Raw genomic sequence first — 16,514 nt, 5'->3', positions numbered from 1 at the left:
GAATGGCCCACTCCTGCTCCTAATTTACATGTTCACATGGCCCTACACTCTACAGCAGGATACATCTGTCAGCGAAATGAGGCTCTTGCAGGCATCCAGACCAAACCCATCCCATTTTTCATTAAGACCTAGAATGAGAAATTATCAAAAAATTTTATTCATATAGCATCTTTAACATTATAAAACATTGCAAGTTGCTTCACAAGAGTGTTGTAAAACTAAGTTTGACATTGAGCTACATAAGGAGATATTTAGGAAAGTGACATGGGTTGGTATTAAAGACCGTCTTAAACAAAGAGAGAAGTGCAGGTATTAAGGGAGGAAATTCCTAAGCTGGTAAGGGGAGATCCAGATTTCTATGATAGAAAACACATCTTCAGACAGACTAACATCAACCTGAATTTTAAGCTTATGTTCCCGTTCTGAACCCGCTCTCAGAGGAAATAAACTAGGCAGAGAGAAACGGACAGCTCTTTAAAGGATCTTGAATATCTCAATTAGATTGCCTTCTAATATTCTAAGGAATTAGGTCCAGTTTATGCAAACAGACCCAAGACTTCTGTCTTGCAATGGTAGTGTCCCTACCTCTGAGCCAGGAGACATGGGTTCAAGTCTGACCTGCTCCAGGAGGTGTGTAATATCACTTCTGAACAGGTTGATTAGAAAATATCTTAGCAAACGGTCCTTGACATCTAACTCTTTCAGCGCCTCACAATCATGGTGGAATCTGAGAGGTGGACTGTTGGAATTATTTTAAAAATGCATTCTAAGAATGAGAATGTGTTTACCGGATTTCTGTAGGATTTCTATCAGTAGTTTCTGTAGCTCCAATGCTGAAATAGCTTCATCCTGCAAGAACAATCAGCTCTCAGTGGGACAAAACTGGTCAAACTAGCCCACCTCCCAGTCTCAATATTAGGAGGGAACACAAATAGCAGAATAGTGCATTTTGTTTTACTTATATCACTTCTGAAGGTGGTCAAATCAGTCTGTGCAGAGTTCTGAAGGTTTCATGACACCATTTCCATTTCCACAATTGCCCCAGCCAACCGAATGGCCTCCTTGGGAAAGAAATATGTGTGATGCCCCAACCAACTGATTAACCTGTGATCATAAGTATCCCAGAAAGAGGTCGACATCCTTGTGAGAGAACACAAGGAAACAGGAGGGAGGAATAAATACAAGCTCACCGGTCCACACATCCTGTCAAACAGTTCCTTGGATTCTCCAGCAGAGGGAAGTGGACAGGGTGCAAGGTTTGGCAGACGCTGAAGATAAAATGTGTGCAAAGTCAGTAATTACAGCTCGGTACTCAAAATATGCATTTTCATCAGGTCCCATCCACTAAAAGACAGAATTTGTTTGGATTACTACCAGTTTATTGTAAGAGATCAGTTAAAGTCAAAGACACTGGATGAACAGTGCCTACTTATTCTACTTATAGAATCAGAGCATTTTACAGCATGTAAAGAGGCTCGTTGGCCCATCGTGTCATCAAATATCTATCAATTCTTGTCCCATTTTCCAGTACTTGGCTTGTAGCCATGTATGCTACGGCATTTCTCAGCTCTTATCAGCTGAACTATCAAGAGATGGCTGATGGCTAATAACTATCGTAACCATAGCCAAGCCACAGTGTGCACCTTCTGTGCTGTAAGATGCACTGCAGCAACTTGCCAAACCTCATTCAACAGTAGATTAGATTAGATTAGATTACTTACAGTGTGGAAACAGGCCCTTCGGCCCAACAAGTCCACACCGCCCCGCCGAAGCGCAACCCACCCATACCCCTACATCTACCTCTTACCTACACTACGGGCAATTTAGGATGGTCAATTCACCTGACCTGCACATCTTTGGACTGTGGGAGGAAACCGGAGCACCCGGAGGAAACCCACGCAGACATGGGGAGAACGTGCAAACTCCACACAGTCAGTCGCCTGAGGCGGGAATTGAACCCGGGTCTCTGGCGCTGTGAGGCAGCAGTGCTAACCACTGTGCCACCGTGCCGCCCAAAACTTCTTTCCATTCCCTTTACTTGTACCACCTGGGAGGTTGAGCACAGGGAACACTATCATCTGTAAGTTCCTCTCCGAATCTAGCACACCATCCTTCATGATCACTGGGTCAAAATTCTAAGATTCCCTCCCTAACAGCACAGTATACCTAGACCACACAGACTGCAACCGTTGAAGAAAACTGCTCACTACCACCTCTGGTAATGTTGGACAATATACACATGTACATACAACCATGCACATAGAGACACACACACACACACACACACACACACACACAGACAGACAGACAGACAGACTCATGTCTGTACTTGCCTGAGGATTCTCCATAGGTAAGGTGTTTCTCTCTGCAGGCCTGGAAGACAGACGCATTAATTAAACTAGGTACCTGAGAATAAACTACCTGAGAATAATATGGGCACACTTCACTTCACTGCCTATAGATCAGAGTTTCAAAGATACATGCTCCATGATACATGGCAGGTACTTTACCAAATAATGTTCGTTATCTCTGCTTTCAATGGATTCCCACCCTGCACTGGCAGCACTCTGTGTATTACCTGCCTTGATCTGTTTGAGTGAGTTAGTCATGTTAGTGTCTGGTGGCCCCATCAGCAATGAGAGGCTGCTTTAATAAACAGAGCAGGATCTGACTGATAGGGGACTAAGGAAGGACTTTTTATTTTGCTAAACTAAAATCTGGTAAAGAGTGGCCCAGCATTTGGGCTTTTAATATGATTCTGCATGACCCATTAACTCAGCCTAACCATTTTCCTGACCGAATCTCCTGTGAGGGGTACAGCAATAAAAGCAAAAGAGAAAGCATCTAATGTGGCGAAGGGAAGTGGGAAATCAGAGTATTGGGAAGCTTACAAAGACTAACGGAGGGCAACAAAAAGAGAAATAAGAAGGGAGAAGATTAAATAGGAGGGTAAGATGGCCAGTAATATAAAAGAAGACTGCAGGAGTTTCTTTAGATATATAGAGGGCAAAAGTGGACACTGGGCCGCTGGAAAATGACGCTGGAGAGATAGTAATGGGAACAAGGAAATGGCTGAGGAACTAAATAATTGCTTTGCGTCAGTCTTCACAGTGAAGGACATGAGTAATATCCCAAAAATTCAAGAGAGTGAGGTGGCAGAGCTGAGTAGAGTGGCCATCAACAAGGAGGTGCTAGAAAGACTTACTGGCTTAAAGGTGGATAAATCACATGGACCAGATGGACTACACCCCAGAGTTCTAAGGGAGATAGCTGAAGAGATAGCAGAGGTGTTAGTGGTGATACATAGAGCATAGAACAGTACAGCACAGTACAGGCCCTTCAGCCCTCTAAGTTGTGCTGACCTATTATCCTACTCTAAGATCATACTAACCTACATACCCTTAATTTTACTATCATCCACATGCCTATCCCTAATGTCTCTGACTCTACTCCCACTGCTGGCAGTGCATTCCACGCACCCACCACTCTGAGTAAAGAACCTATCCTCTGACATCTCCCCTAAACCTCTCAAAAGTGTGTCCCCTCATGATAGCTTTTTCCGCCCTGGGCAAAAGTTTCATCATGTACATCTCCATCAAGTCACTTCTCATCCTTCTTCACTCCAATGAGAAAAGCCCTAGCTCCCGCAACCTTTTTTTTCATAAGACATGCCCTCCAGTCCAGGCAGCATCCTATTAAATCTCCTCTGCATCTCTCTGAAGCTTCCACATCTTTCCTATATTGAGGCGACCAGAATTGAACACAATATTCCAACTGTGGTCTAACCAGGGCTTTATAGAGCTGCAGCACAACCTTGCAGCTCTTAAACTCAATCCTCTGTTAATGAAAGCCAACACACTATACGCCTTCTTAACAACCTTATCAACTTACAGGATCTTTCAAGAATCGCTAGAATCAGGGAGGGTCCCAGAGAACTGGAAAATCGCTAACATGGCACCCCTGTTTTAAAAGGGAGTAACACAAAAGATGGAAAATTACAGACCGATTAGCCTAACCTTGGTCATGGTTAAGATCCTGGAATCCATTGTGAAGGATGAGATTTCCAAATACTTGGAAGTATATAGTAAAATAGGGCAAAGTCAGCACGGTTTCATCAAGGGGAGGTCATAAGTGACAAATCTGCGAGAATTCTTTGAGGAAGTAACAAGCAGGTTAGACCAAGGAGAGTCAATGGATGTTATCTACCTGGATTTCAAGAAGGCCTTGGACAAGGTATCGCACAGGAGGCTGTTGAATAAGATAAGGGCCCGTGGTGTCAGAGGCAAGGTGCTAGCATGGATAGAAGCTGGGCTGAATGGCAGAAAGTAGAGTGTGGGGATAAAAAAGATCCTTCTCAGGATGGCAGCCGATGACAAGTGGTGTTCAGCAAGGCTCAGTGTTGGGACCACAACTTTTTACATTACACATTAACGATCAAGATGAAGGAACTGAGGGCATTCTGGCTACGTTTGCAGATGATATAAAGAGGGGTCGAGGGACAGGTAGCACTGAGGAGGGGGGGAGGTTGCAGAAGGATTTGGACACATGAAGACAGTGGGCAAAGAAGTGGCAGATGGAGTATAACATGGGAAAGTGTGAGGTAGTGCACTTCATTTGGAAGAATAGAGGCAAGGACTATTTTCTAAATGGGGAGAAAATTCAGAAATCTGAAGCACAAACAGACTTGGGAGTTCTAGTCCAGGATTCTCTCAAAGTAAACTTGTCGGTTGAGTCAGTAGTTAGGAAGGCAAGTGCAAGGATGGCATTTAGTTTGAGAGGATTTTAATATAAAAACAGTCATGTACTTCTGAGGCTCTGTAAAGCTCGGTCAGACCACATTTGGAGTATTATGCACAGTTTTGGACCCCATATCTCAGGAAGATGTACTGGCTCTGGAGTGTATTCAGGGGAGGTTCACGAGAATGGTCCCAGGAATGAAAAGCTTAATGTATAAGGAATGTTTGAGGACTCTGGGTTTAGACCCGATGGAGTTTAGAAGGAACGCAGTTGGGGGGGGGAAACTAACTGAAAATACAGAATACTGAATGGTCTGGACAGAGTGGATGTTGAGAAGGTGCTTCCATTGGTAGGAGAGACGAGAACCCAAGGACATTGACATGGAGTAAAGGGAAGACCTTTTAGACTGGAGATAAGAAGAAACATCTTCAGCCAGAGGGTGGGGAATCTCTGGAATTCAATGCCACAGAAGGATGTGGAAGCTGGGTCACTGAGTATATTTAAGATGGAAGTAGATAGGTTCTTGATTATCAAGGGAAACAAGGGTTATGAGGAGAAAGTGGGAGAATGGGGTATCAGCCATGATTGAATAGCCTAACTTTATTAGATTCCCTTTAGCGTGGAAACAGGCCATTTTGGCCCAACAAGTCCACACTGACCCTCCCAAGAGTAACCCACCCAGACCTATTCCCCTACCCTATATTTATTCCTAACTAACGCACCTAAAATTATGGACAATTTAGCATGACCAATTCACCTGACCTGCAAATCTTTGTATTGTGGGAGGAAACTGGAGGACCCAGAGGAAACCCACACAAACACGGGGAGAATGTGCAAACTGCAACAGACAGTTACCCAAGGCAGGAATCGAGCCTGGTTCCCTGGCGCAGTGAGGCAACAGTGCCAACCATTGAGCCACCGTGTCACCCTGTAATTTCTGATCCTATGTCTTATGGTCTAATAAACAACATGTCAGAGGCTAAATCTCAGGTTCCTCGATGTCATGGCAGTAAAACCACCATCTCTGATCTAAACAGAAGCCAGTGTCCCAGGTTAAATCCCTGCTCAGCACTAAGTGAGTAACCAAGGGCAGCTACAAATGGCCTCAGCAGCTCTGAATTTGAGTGCACGAGGAAACCAGGCAGAATTTCTTCCACAGCTCAGCTGGAGAGACACCACACAGGTATAACACACAGAGATTCACCACATTCAAACTGCTACCACTAACCATCAGAGTGAATTTGAGACTTTTAGCTACTGGAGCACAGCTACCAGCAATGGAGCTGCTCTTTTGTGATGGAGTCGATGATTACAAGAGGGGGAGGAAATTGGTGAGAGAAAGCTAGTTTTTGGACTTGGTCCCTGAAATGGCCTTTTCCCAAAATGTTAACTCAGAGACCTAGGATGTCTTGTGGTGCAGTGGTCTTTGCCTCTGGGCCAGATGCACAGGGTTCAAATCCTGCACTCAGGATCTGATGTCTATAGAAGATGTCACAGGGTAACTGTCAATCTGCAGGTCCTCCCAGTGTGCTTACATAGGCAGGATGAGCTGGAGAATCTCCTACTCAGCAACTGTATACTAAAGGACTCTATACGCAGGTTCATACAGCAAGCAAACGTCACCCTCACTTCAACCAAACATCCTCCCTTGGTGAAAGAGATTGACCTCCCAAAGAAAGATGCCTCAGTCTAAAGATGTGCAAATTAGGGTGAACTGGCCATGCTTAATTGTCCATAGTGTCCAAGGATGTAGAGGTTAGGGTGAATTGGCCATGTTAACTTGCCCCATAGTGTCTGGTGGGTTAAACATGAGAAATGCAAGTTTACAGAGTTAGGGTTGGGGGGTGAGCCTGGGTGGGATGTACTTTGCAGGGTCAATGTGGACTCGATGGGCCAAATGGCCTGCTTCCACACTGCAGGGATTCTATGATTCTACGAATGCCCAGTGGATGTAAAATCCAGATATCAGGCCTTTGAAACAACATAAACCTATCCCATAACTTTCTCCTTTGTTATAATGTCAGTTTATAGAATCTTTCCGTTCAGAAGGGAATTAATTGGCCCATTGTTCTTAAACTGGCTCTTCAAATGAACTCCCATGTGGAGTCCCAACTACTTAATGTAAGACCGAGAAACACCAGAGTCCTACATTCCAGGCCCCACTATCTTGTGATTCTTCCTCGTGCGTCCCTGTGAAAATTGCCATTTGCTGTCACATGAAGATTCATGACGGAACCTCAGACACCTGGCACCTCCGGATCCAAGGTCAGCTAACATCAATGACCACTTAACCACACTCTCCTGTTCTTTCCTTACACAACCTGGCAAATTTCTCCTCTTTCAAGTTCATACCCAGTTCACCTTGTAAAAAATTCTGATTAAGTCCAGATCACAGCACATCATTGCCTAAAACAAAATGTCTCATCCTCCCTGGCTGTTTTAATTCTTGGATAAAGAAACTTGTGCTTACACAGCCGTGTTACCCTTCTCAGTGAAGACTCGCAAGAGGAATTCTCCCTCTTCATTGGGATTGGCAGTCGATGGGATGATCACATAGTGGCCTGGTGGCAAACTGCCTCGCATTGTGACCTCAGTGCTGTTTTTGTGCTCCTTTACAGAGAGCACTGGTGGCTCTTCCTGTAAATCTTCATGAGTCAAGAAAGCTTTTGTGGGGTTTCCCTGTGAAATTGGACATATGCACAGTAGGAGCTATAATTACTAATTTAAAGGAGGGAGAAAGAGAGAGAGGAAGGAGAAAGGGAGAAAGGAAAGAGAGAGAGTGAGAGGAAGGAGAAATAGACAGAGAGAGAGAGAGAAAGGAGGGAGAAAGAGAAAGGAAGGAGAAAGAGAGAGAGAGAGGAAGAAATGGGGAAGAAGAGAGAGACAGAGACAGAGGAAGGAAAATAAGAGAGGGAAGAAGGAGAAAAAGAATGAGAGGAAGGAGAGAGAGAGAGAGATAGAAGAAGGAGAAAGAGAGAGAGCATGGGGCAAGGAGAGAGAGGAAGAAGAGGGAGACAAATGAAGGAGAGAAAGAGAGGAAGGGGGTGACAGACAGAGGGAGAGGGACAAAGGGGAGGGAGAGATAGAGTGGGTGTGTGTGAGAGAGAAAGAGAGAGAGAGAAAGGAAGGAGAAAGGGGGTGTGGTGAGATAAGGAAAGACAGAGAGGGAGGAAGGAGTGAGAGGGAGAGAAAGAGATAGAGAGACACACAGAGAGGGAGAAAGAGTGAGGTTGATGGCAGAAAAGAATTGGGATTCCACAGAGCACCCTCACCTTAAAGATATCAAAGCCAATATACAGGAAGTTAACTCCTGTAAGCCTCATCCGGCGCCTGTGTTTCTGCATCAAGGCCACCAGGAATGTGCAGGTCACCTCAGGATCATCAGGATCATCATCTTCTTCAAAGAGGGCGAGTTTGAACTGTGGGTTCATCCAGTAGTACTTATCTGAAAGCAGTAAACCAAAAAGGAATAACAGAATAACGTTCTGCACCACTCAGCTTGGGACTTGGGTCATCGGAAATACCTGGGCACACAAACAGTTCCCCATCCTCTCGCCGTTGGGGCACAACCCTTGCTCACTAACTCAAAGGCAACTTTTTTGCCATTGGGTTAAGAGGCATTAGGATTCGCCATTCTCTGTGTTGTGATTTAATAATAATGGGCACACATCATAAAGTCAGCACTTTAAAGGGACAGCCATCAAACAAAATTTGACACTAAGCCACAGAAGGAGATTTTTGCCCACAGAACCAAAAGCTTGATCAATGAGGAGAGTTTAGACAAACATTATAAAAATGGAAGGGAGATGGGAAAGAAGAACTGAATTCAGGAGTTTAAACCCTGGACAGCTGGATGCACGGGACATCCAATTTTGGACTGAAGGAAATTAGGAATCTGCAAGAGGCCAGAATTGGAAAATTGTATTGAGACTGGAGGATTGTAGGGTTGGAGAAAGTTTCAGAGTAAAAGAGGTCACAGGGAAATTTGAACACAGGGGATGACAGTTTAAATATGGATTTGGTAGCCAAAGGAGATCTGTGTGGGTGTGACTCGGTGCGAGTTAGGATAGAAGCAGCCAAGTTTCAGATGAGTGCAAGTTCAGAGAGGGTGGAAAAACACACATGTTCGGGTGCCCCTTTGAGTCAAATATTCTGAAATGTTCACTCAACGTATGGAGAGAAGTATTTGGACAAACACTTTGCAGAACTTCATCAAAGTTCCACTGACAGCACCTTCCAAGGACAAGGGCAGCAGTTATATGGTAACACCACCACCTTCAAGCTTCATAGTTTCATAGTAATAGAAGCAGAAATTCTCCTCCAAGCCACTCAAAATCCTGACATGGAAATATATCGCCATTCCTTCAGTGTCACTGGGTCAAAATTCTGGAATTCCCTCCCTCAGGGGCATTGTGAGTCAACCCAAAGCAAGTGGACTGTGGGGGTTCAAGGCAGCTCACCACCACCGTCTCAAGAGGCAACTAGGGACGAGCAATAAATGCTGGCCAGCCAGCGACACCCACATCCCACAAATGAATGAATACAAATACAGCAAGCATCCTTATAACTGCACCACAGAACGAGTCACTGAGCAGACACATTGGAATGGAGCGTGGATGGAGGGAAGCGGTTGCTGCAGCTCAGTTGTGTCCTACCTTTGTAATACAAGTTGCCTCCAGCTGAGAATCCCCGAATCCAGCGCCCCTCATACACCATCTGCACCCAAGGTTTCAGCTTCCCATCCGGGTTGGACAGCTGGGACAGACTCAAGTGGCAAATCTCCACATTCCCAAAGTTCTTCTTGAAGTCCTCAATGGACATCCTGATTCAAGCAAGGAAAATAATCGGACTAGTGAGCAAATAGCACAGAAACAACAGCTTGCATCTACACAGTCATGAATGTTGGTGTCAGCGGTGGTTCAATGGGTCAGCAAGCTTTGGATCCAGATCCCATTCCAAAATCTTAAACCCTCAGCTGGAGAAATACTCCCTGTCTAATTTGGAGGGAACACAGCACTTCTGCCCCTCTACAACAGCTATGTAGCACCTTGAATGCAATAAAATGATCCATGTCTGAGTGGAGTCCTACAAGATAAAATCATCAGCAATCTATATGAGGCAATGTTGGGCAGATGACCAAAAGCTTAATTTTAAGGAGGGTCTTTAAAGGAGAAGGGGAGAGAGAGATACAGAGAAAGAGACTGAGAGATTGCAACAGAAAGAGATGGAAAGGATTAGAGAAGGGATTCCAGAGCTTAGTCTTTAGGTAACCAAAAGCATGGTCACAAGAATGAGACATTAATCCCAAGGCTCCATCTGCTCTTTCACCAAGATGGAGGGAGGCAGTTTGAGGCTGTGAGGGCATTTGAGGTTAAAGGTGATGACTTTGTCCCAGTGGGAAGTTGGAGTCAGTATAAGTCAGTGACTAATGGAGAGTCTGAAATGTACAATCGATCAGTCACTTACCAAAACTCTCCATCTTCCAGGTGTACCATCTGCCTACAGTTTGTGTCAGTGACTTGGCTCCACTCTGCAGACCTGCAAAAAAAAAAGACAGTTGTATTAACATCGCACTCAAGATATGACCCCGAGTACAATGGCACTGAACCAGGCATGTCATTAGTATGGAACATTCCAGAATGCCAATAAGTGTTGTCCAGTGACCTGCAATATAGCAAGTAACAGCAGTGTTGACAGAGAGACAAGATGATGTTCCCAACATCCTCAAGACATTCTCCTTCCAGCAACAGTCATAGTTATACAGCACAGAAACAGACCTTCGGTCCAACCAGTATATGCCGACCATAATCTCAAACTAAACTAGTCCCACCTGCCTGCTCCTGGCCCATATCCCTCCAAACTTTCTTATTCACATACTTATCTCAATGTCCTTTAAACATTGTAACTGTACCCACATCCACCACTTCCTCTGGAAGTTCATTCCACACACGAACCGTTCAGTGTAAAAACCATCCATGTCTTCTCTTTCTCCTCTCACCATAAAAATATAGCCCTAAGTCTTGAAATCCCCCACCTTAGGGAAAAGACACCTGCCATTTCCTAATGCCCTCCATGATTTTATAAATGTCTGTCAGGTCATCTCTCAACCTCCCATGTTCCACTGTAAAAAGTCCCAGCCTCTCCCCATAAGTCAAACACTCCATTCATCCTGTTATTACCTTCCTTGGATTTTGGACAGATGTGCTTGCAGTTAAAAAACATATTTTATAAAGTGGAACGCATTGAGGAGTTTCACAGGAGTTAATCAAGGCAAATCATTTGACACTGAGCCAGATATGAAAATATTAGGAAATACCTCAAGGTGGATTTTAAGGAGCATCTTAAAGGAAAAGAAAGAGAGACTAGGGCCCAGACAGTTACCATGGCACAGCAATGGAAATCTGGGGTGCTCAAGGGGTCAGAATTAGAGAAATGGCAGAGATGTCAGAGTGTTGTAGTGAAGGTTAAAGCGATAATTGAAGGCATGGCTGTGTTCTCAGCAATGACAAGATTTCCACAGAGGGTATGGAGTCTCAAATAAGTGAATTGCCCCTCTCTTAAATCCAGCAACTTATGGGCATGTCATACTGACTCATTATAAAGCCGAACTAATACATGGCTGGCATACTGAATTAAGCCTCTCCAACGGGGTGTTCCTTTGACACATTAAAAGGCAAACTCTAGGCACAGGTTCTACCTGCATTCATTTTGACTGTCCTTTGCAGGATATTGCATACGAAGAATGTTTCACCTGTAACAATAACTCAGTGTTCAATTCAAACAGACCACAATCAGATCACTCTGTGAGAGAGTTCTGTCTTGCAGTACACATATCAATGACCCTCCAACTACAAAAGACCATAAGACGTGGGAGCAGATGTAGGCCATTCAGCCCATCAAGTTCTCTCCATAATTCAATGGGATCACGGCTCAACTCTGCTTTCCTGCCTTATCCCATTAACCCTGGATTCTGTTACTGATTAAAAATCAGTCCAGCTCAGCCTTTGAAAAATGTTAAAGAGCCAGCCTTGATAGCCCTTGCAGTAAAGAATTCCACTGATTCATCAGCCTTTCAGACCAGAATTTTATTCTTATTGCTGCTTTAAGTGTGTGACCTGTTTGTTGGCTTTTAAAGGTTTCCACTAAACTTTGCCAATTATTATCAAATTAAAAGAAAAAGCACGAGGTATTATGATATTTGAAGATTAAAACTGACATCTAAATGGCCCAGAAATGGCCCCAGACCCTTGTCCTTACCCATCACTCCAAGCCCCGTTCCACTCGACTCTTCCCCATGGATTGCGAACTCGCACCAACTCTATTCTATTGGTCTTCACCTGAACCTGTGAAAAAAGGAAAGGACGAGCAATGATTGAGTCAGGAAATACCTAATAACACCAACGGGCAGCAAAGTTATTAAGAATTGATAAAATGCAACAGTCAGAGAAGAATCACTGAGTGTAGTTACTAGAAACAAAAACATTAACATTTATGAAGCAGTTCAATGCCTTGGAGAGAGTGCAGAGGAGATTTATCAAAACAGTACTAGAAATTAAAAATTGCAGCTGATGTGGAGAGACTGAAAAAGCTGGGACTGTTCTTTTCTTAATGTATATATTTATTGAAAAAATTTTTCACTCTTTTCCAAAAAAAAGCAAAGGTTGTAAAAGTACAAAAGCACAGAAAATTAGAAATAATATCGGAATATTTATATTATAGTAATGTTAACAATAAATTGCCCAGTATTCTTCAAGATACAGTCGTCTCATACTTACTTTTTTAAAAAATAAATATTTTTATTGAAAAGCTCTTTTAAACCTTTTACAAAACATTTATATATAAGGCAAAAAAAACATCAAAACAGGAAAAAAAAGTACCAAGAGGAAGGCCATATCATAGTACCATTGTTACTATACAACCCACTATTCTACCAAAACAAACCTATCTACTTAACTAAAACTAAGCTACAAACATATTGAATAAATACCAGCTTAAATTACAAGTTACATAGTTATATAATGTCTTACTACTTTATTGTGTCTTATTCATCACACCTCCACTGATGCTCCCATCCCTGGGAGTACCCATATTATTTTCCTTCCAGTCCCTTCCTCCCAGGGCCCCACAGGTGCCAAGAAAGGTTCCCACGGCTATACCATGGCCCTGACTAATATTGCTGACAATATTAGTTTCAATATAATTTAAAAAGGGCCACGATGTCCTATAAAACTCTTCCGTTTTGTGGTGCACCATATTTGTGAGGTAATCTTGGGGGAGATGCTTCATCACCAGCTTATGCCACCCCATAAGTCCTGGTGGTTTTTCTGATGTCCAGTTTAGTAAAATGTTCTTCCTTGCGCAATGGGCAAGGATATTACACAGTCTCTTTCCATGTTCTCCCAGACAGGGCAAGTTTGGCAGCCCCAAAAGAAGAATTACTGGATCCATGTTAATTTCAGTCCCCAGAATGTCCTTTAACTCCCTTACTATAGCACTCCAATATCTTTGGATCTTGCAACATGACCAATAACAATGTATGGGAGTACGTATATTAATTGTACATTTGGGACATTCTGGTGACCCTCCTCTCTTAAACTTAGCTAGTCTTTTTCGTGCCATATGAGCCCTGTGTAAGATCTTCAATTGCATAGCCTGTGCTCTGTTACATACTGAAATTTTCCTTACATTCCCCCAGATATGTTCCCATATCCCCGGTGAAATGTCCTGTCCCAGCTCTCGGTTCCACGTCTTACAGAATTCTTCCATAGCCCCCAGAGCACGGCCTTTCTATAAATGATATGAAGTACTAAGTGAAAGAGTCCCCGTACTTCGGAGTAACCTTTTCTCCACATCTGATTTATAACATTGGGCCAGGAGTGTAGTCTTCCTCTGTATATAGTCCCTTATCTGGAAGTATCGGAAAAGGTCCTTATTGGATAATCCATTTTTCTGACTTCCTTTTAATGAGGGAATGGCTTCCCTTTACATTCCAGGTACATCACCTGAACAGGTCTCTAGCCATGACCGCATACTACAGCCCACAGTCTCCCAAGAGGAAGAAGCTCATTCAATGTGCGACAAGTGGAGAAAAAACAAACTTTATCAAATCTAAAGACTATTCCTACCAACACTACCAAAACTACTAGAACTAAAAAACTAACCTCCACTCTTAACTTGAATAAACAAACACAAAAAACACAAATCTCCAGAGATCTCCCCCCTTGCCCATTGGGGGCATTCACTCCCAACCTCACAATCATCCTAACACCTTCCAGTTAACGCTGCGCCCCAGTCCCAAGCAATGGGGGAAAAAAAACATATTATTTACACTCCTGCAAGTTAACAATGGATGCCCTTCCCCCTCCCCGTCTGAATCTCAACTCCACACATCTTTACATCAAAGGAGTAACCACCAGTCACACAGCAAAACAGAACAATAGAATAACTAATAACCACCAAACAGATATAAAACATTACGGATTTTACAGCAAAGCAACACCAAGCCTATAAAGCCCGAGACCCCAAAAGGGCAAAGAATGAAGAAAGGAAGATAAAATATATTATATTATGCCATTGTCTGCTCGCATCTTTTCCTCCTTCCCCCTCAGCCAAAGTCCAGCATTTCAGTGAGTTCAAAAATTCTTTCCACCGAGTCGAAGTTGTATACAGTTCCCTCACAATTGAAACGTAGCTCTGCCAGGTAGCTCAGAGAATACTGCATGTTTAAATCTCTTAATCTTTTCTTTACATCATCAAAGCTCTTCCTTTTCTTAATTATGGCCCCAGAAAAGTCATGAAAAAAACATTATCTTCGAACCTTTGTAAGCCAAAGCCTGTGGATCTCCTCCCAGTCTTCTGGCTGTTTCTACTATTAGTTGTTTTTCCTTTGGAGATGCCGGTGTAGGACTGGGGCGTACAGAGTTAAAAATCACACAACACCAGGTTACAGTCCAACCGGTTTAATTGGAAGCACCAGCTTTCAGAGCGTCACTTCTTCATCATTACCACCTGATGAAGGAGCGTCGTTCCGAAAGCTAGTGCTTCCAATTAAACCTGTTGGACTATAACCTGGTGTGGTGTGATTTTTAACTTTGCTTTTCCTTGTAATGCTGGAGTTGAGCTAGGACTGGGTGGGTGCACTGGGCCAGCAGGGACCTGGGCATTGTGATCCGGTAAGCCTGCTCCACCCTCTCCTGGCCCGACTCAATCTCCAGCCCCAGCAATTCCTGAAGCCACCTCGAGAGCAAATCAGCAACGTTTTCACCTTCTTCGCACTCTGGGAAGCCCTAGATACATAGATTTGTTTCTCTGACCTCAATTTTCGAGGTTGTCTACTTGTTCCTGAGGGTCCCGACCCCTGACCTTTCAAGGTTTGGACCCGCCCCTTGGAGCTCTCCGTCACGGCCTCTGATGTTGCGGTCCTCTGCTTCACCATTTCCACATGCTGATCCAAAGTTCGGATCTCCTGCTCATGTTTTGTCAGCATGACCGTAATTGGTTCCAACACTCCCTTGATTTTTTTCACGCTGAACATAAGGCACCATCACAGGAGTTGAAGTAATGGCTGCAGGTATACCTGACATAATAGGGGAGTGCCCTACCTGCTGCCTTTGTGCCCTTTCCCTTGGACATCTTCCTTTTAGCTCCAGATCTGTCAAATCTTAATTTAAAAGGGCTCTCGGTATTCTACCCATTTTACGTTACAAACTTTCCTCAGGGGTGGTTAACTGGGGGGGTGGGTGAATGCCCACCTTGCCTGGGGTATGACACAGACCCCAACACAGCAGACTGCCGCCATCTTGAATCTCCCCATTCTCAGGATTGTTCTTCCTAAAACAGGAAAGGTTAAGGGAATTGCGATCGAGGTGTTCAAACTCATGAAAGTGTTCTTACAGGATAAGTAAGAGAGAACTGTTTCCACTCCCTGAAGGGACAGTAACCAGAGGACAGAGAATTAAGAGAACTGGCAGAAAAGCAAGAGAAGATGCAGAGAAAAGTTTCTTTTTTAAGTTCACTGAATTACCTTGGTCTGGGATGTACTGCCCAATAGGCAGGCAGAAGCAGATTCTCATATTATCTTTCTGAAGGATTCTGGATACATACTCGAAGGGAAGTAGACTACAAGGCTATGGAGAAAGGGTGGTAACATTTGGGATTGTTTCCAAGCAGCCAGCAGAGGTACAACAGGCCAAATGGTGATCTCCTTGGAAAGTAGAGAAACATCAGAAAGGTGCATAATTAAGTTCTTCCCAGTGTCACATAACAGCACAGTGGGTCAGCCACTGCCCTGTTATTGGTCTTGACCAATCTGCTCACCGACAGTAACACAAAAAAGTGAAACTACAGCAGGGAGAGTTTCCTCAGCCCTCCAAAGAGCTGAAGAGCATCACCCTGGAACACTGGGGTAGGTGAGTCCAGAACTAGAGGGCATAGGTTTAGGGTGAGAGGGGAAAGATATAAAAGAGACCTAAGCGGCAACTTTTTCACGCAGAAGGTGGTGCATGTGTGGAATGAGCTGCCAGAGGATGTGGTGGAGGCTAGTACAATTGCAACACTTAAAAGGCATCTGGATGGGTATATGAATGGGAAGGGTTTGGAGGGATATGAGCCAGGTGCTGGAAGGTGGGACTAGATTGGGTTGGGATATCTGGCCGGCATGGTTGGACCGAAGGGTCTGTTTCTGTGCTGTACATCTCTATGACACTCCTTCAACCACAGAAATCACAAGGACTCACACAGCTCATGAACAAGATGTGAACTGTAGAAGGGTTGCATTC

General features: G+C 43.9%; 1 protein-coding gene across 4 annotated transcripts in view; it reads right to left on the bottom strand.

The window, feature by feature from the left end:
• The window catches only part of LOC140454621 (calpain-3-like), a 60,328-nt gene that overhangs the window by 33,022 nt on the left and 10,792 nt on the right, over positions 1-16,514 (bottom strand). For 3 of the 4 annotated variants that reach the window (XM_072549515.1, XM_072549514.1, XM_072549517.1), the window contains exons 7-15: positions 11,995-12,080; positions 10,204-10,275; positions 9,393-9,559; positions 8,010-8,182; positions 7,208-7,416; positions 2,334-2,373; positions 1,191-1,268; positions 789-849; positions 64-128 (exon numbers count right to left, since the gene is read on the bottom strand). In XM_072549515.1, the coding sequence (XP_072405616.1) occupies positions 64-128; positions 789-849; positions 1,191-1,268; positions 2,334-2,373; positions 7,208-7,416; positions 8,010-8,182; positions 9,393-9,559; positions 10,204-10,275; positions 11,995-12,080 (951 nt within the window). The remainder of the gene's footprint in view (positions 1-63; positions 129-788; positions 850-1,190; positions 1,269-2,333; positions 2,374-7,207; positions 7,417-8,009; positions 8,183-9,392; positions 9,560-10,203; positions 10,276-11,994; positions 12,081-16,514) is intronic. The other variant, XM_072549516.1, reaches the window with a different exon arrangement.

This window comes from Chiloscyllium punctatum, chromosome 29, assembly GCF_047496795.1.
Source record: "Chiloscyllium punctatum isolate Juve2018m chromosome 29, sChiPun1.3, whole genome shotgun sequence".
In the NCBI taxonomy this organism is placed as follows: domain Eukaryota; kingdom Metazoa; phylum Chordata; class Chondrichthyes; order Orectolobiformes; family Hemiscylliidae; genus Chiloscyllium; species Chiloscyllium punctatum.
This window is presented reverse-complemented; position numbering and strand designations above follow the sequence as displayed.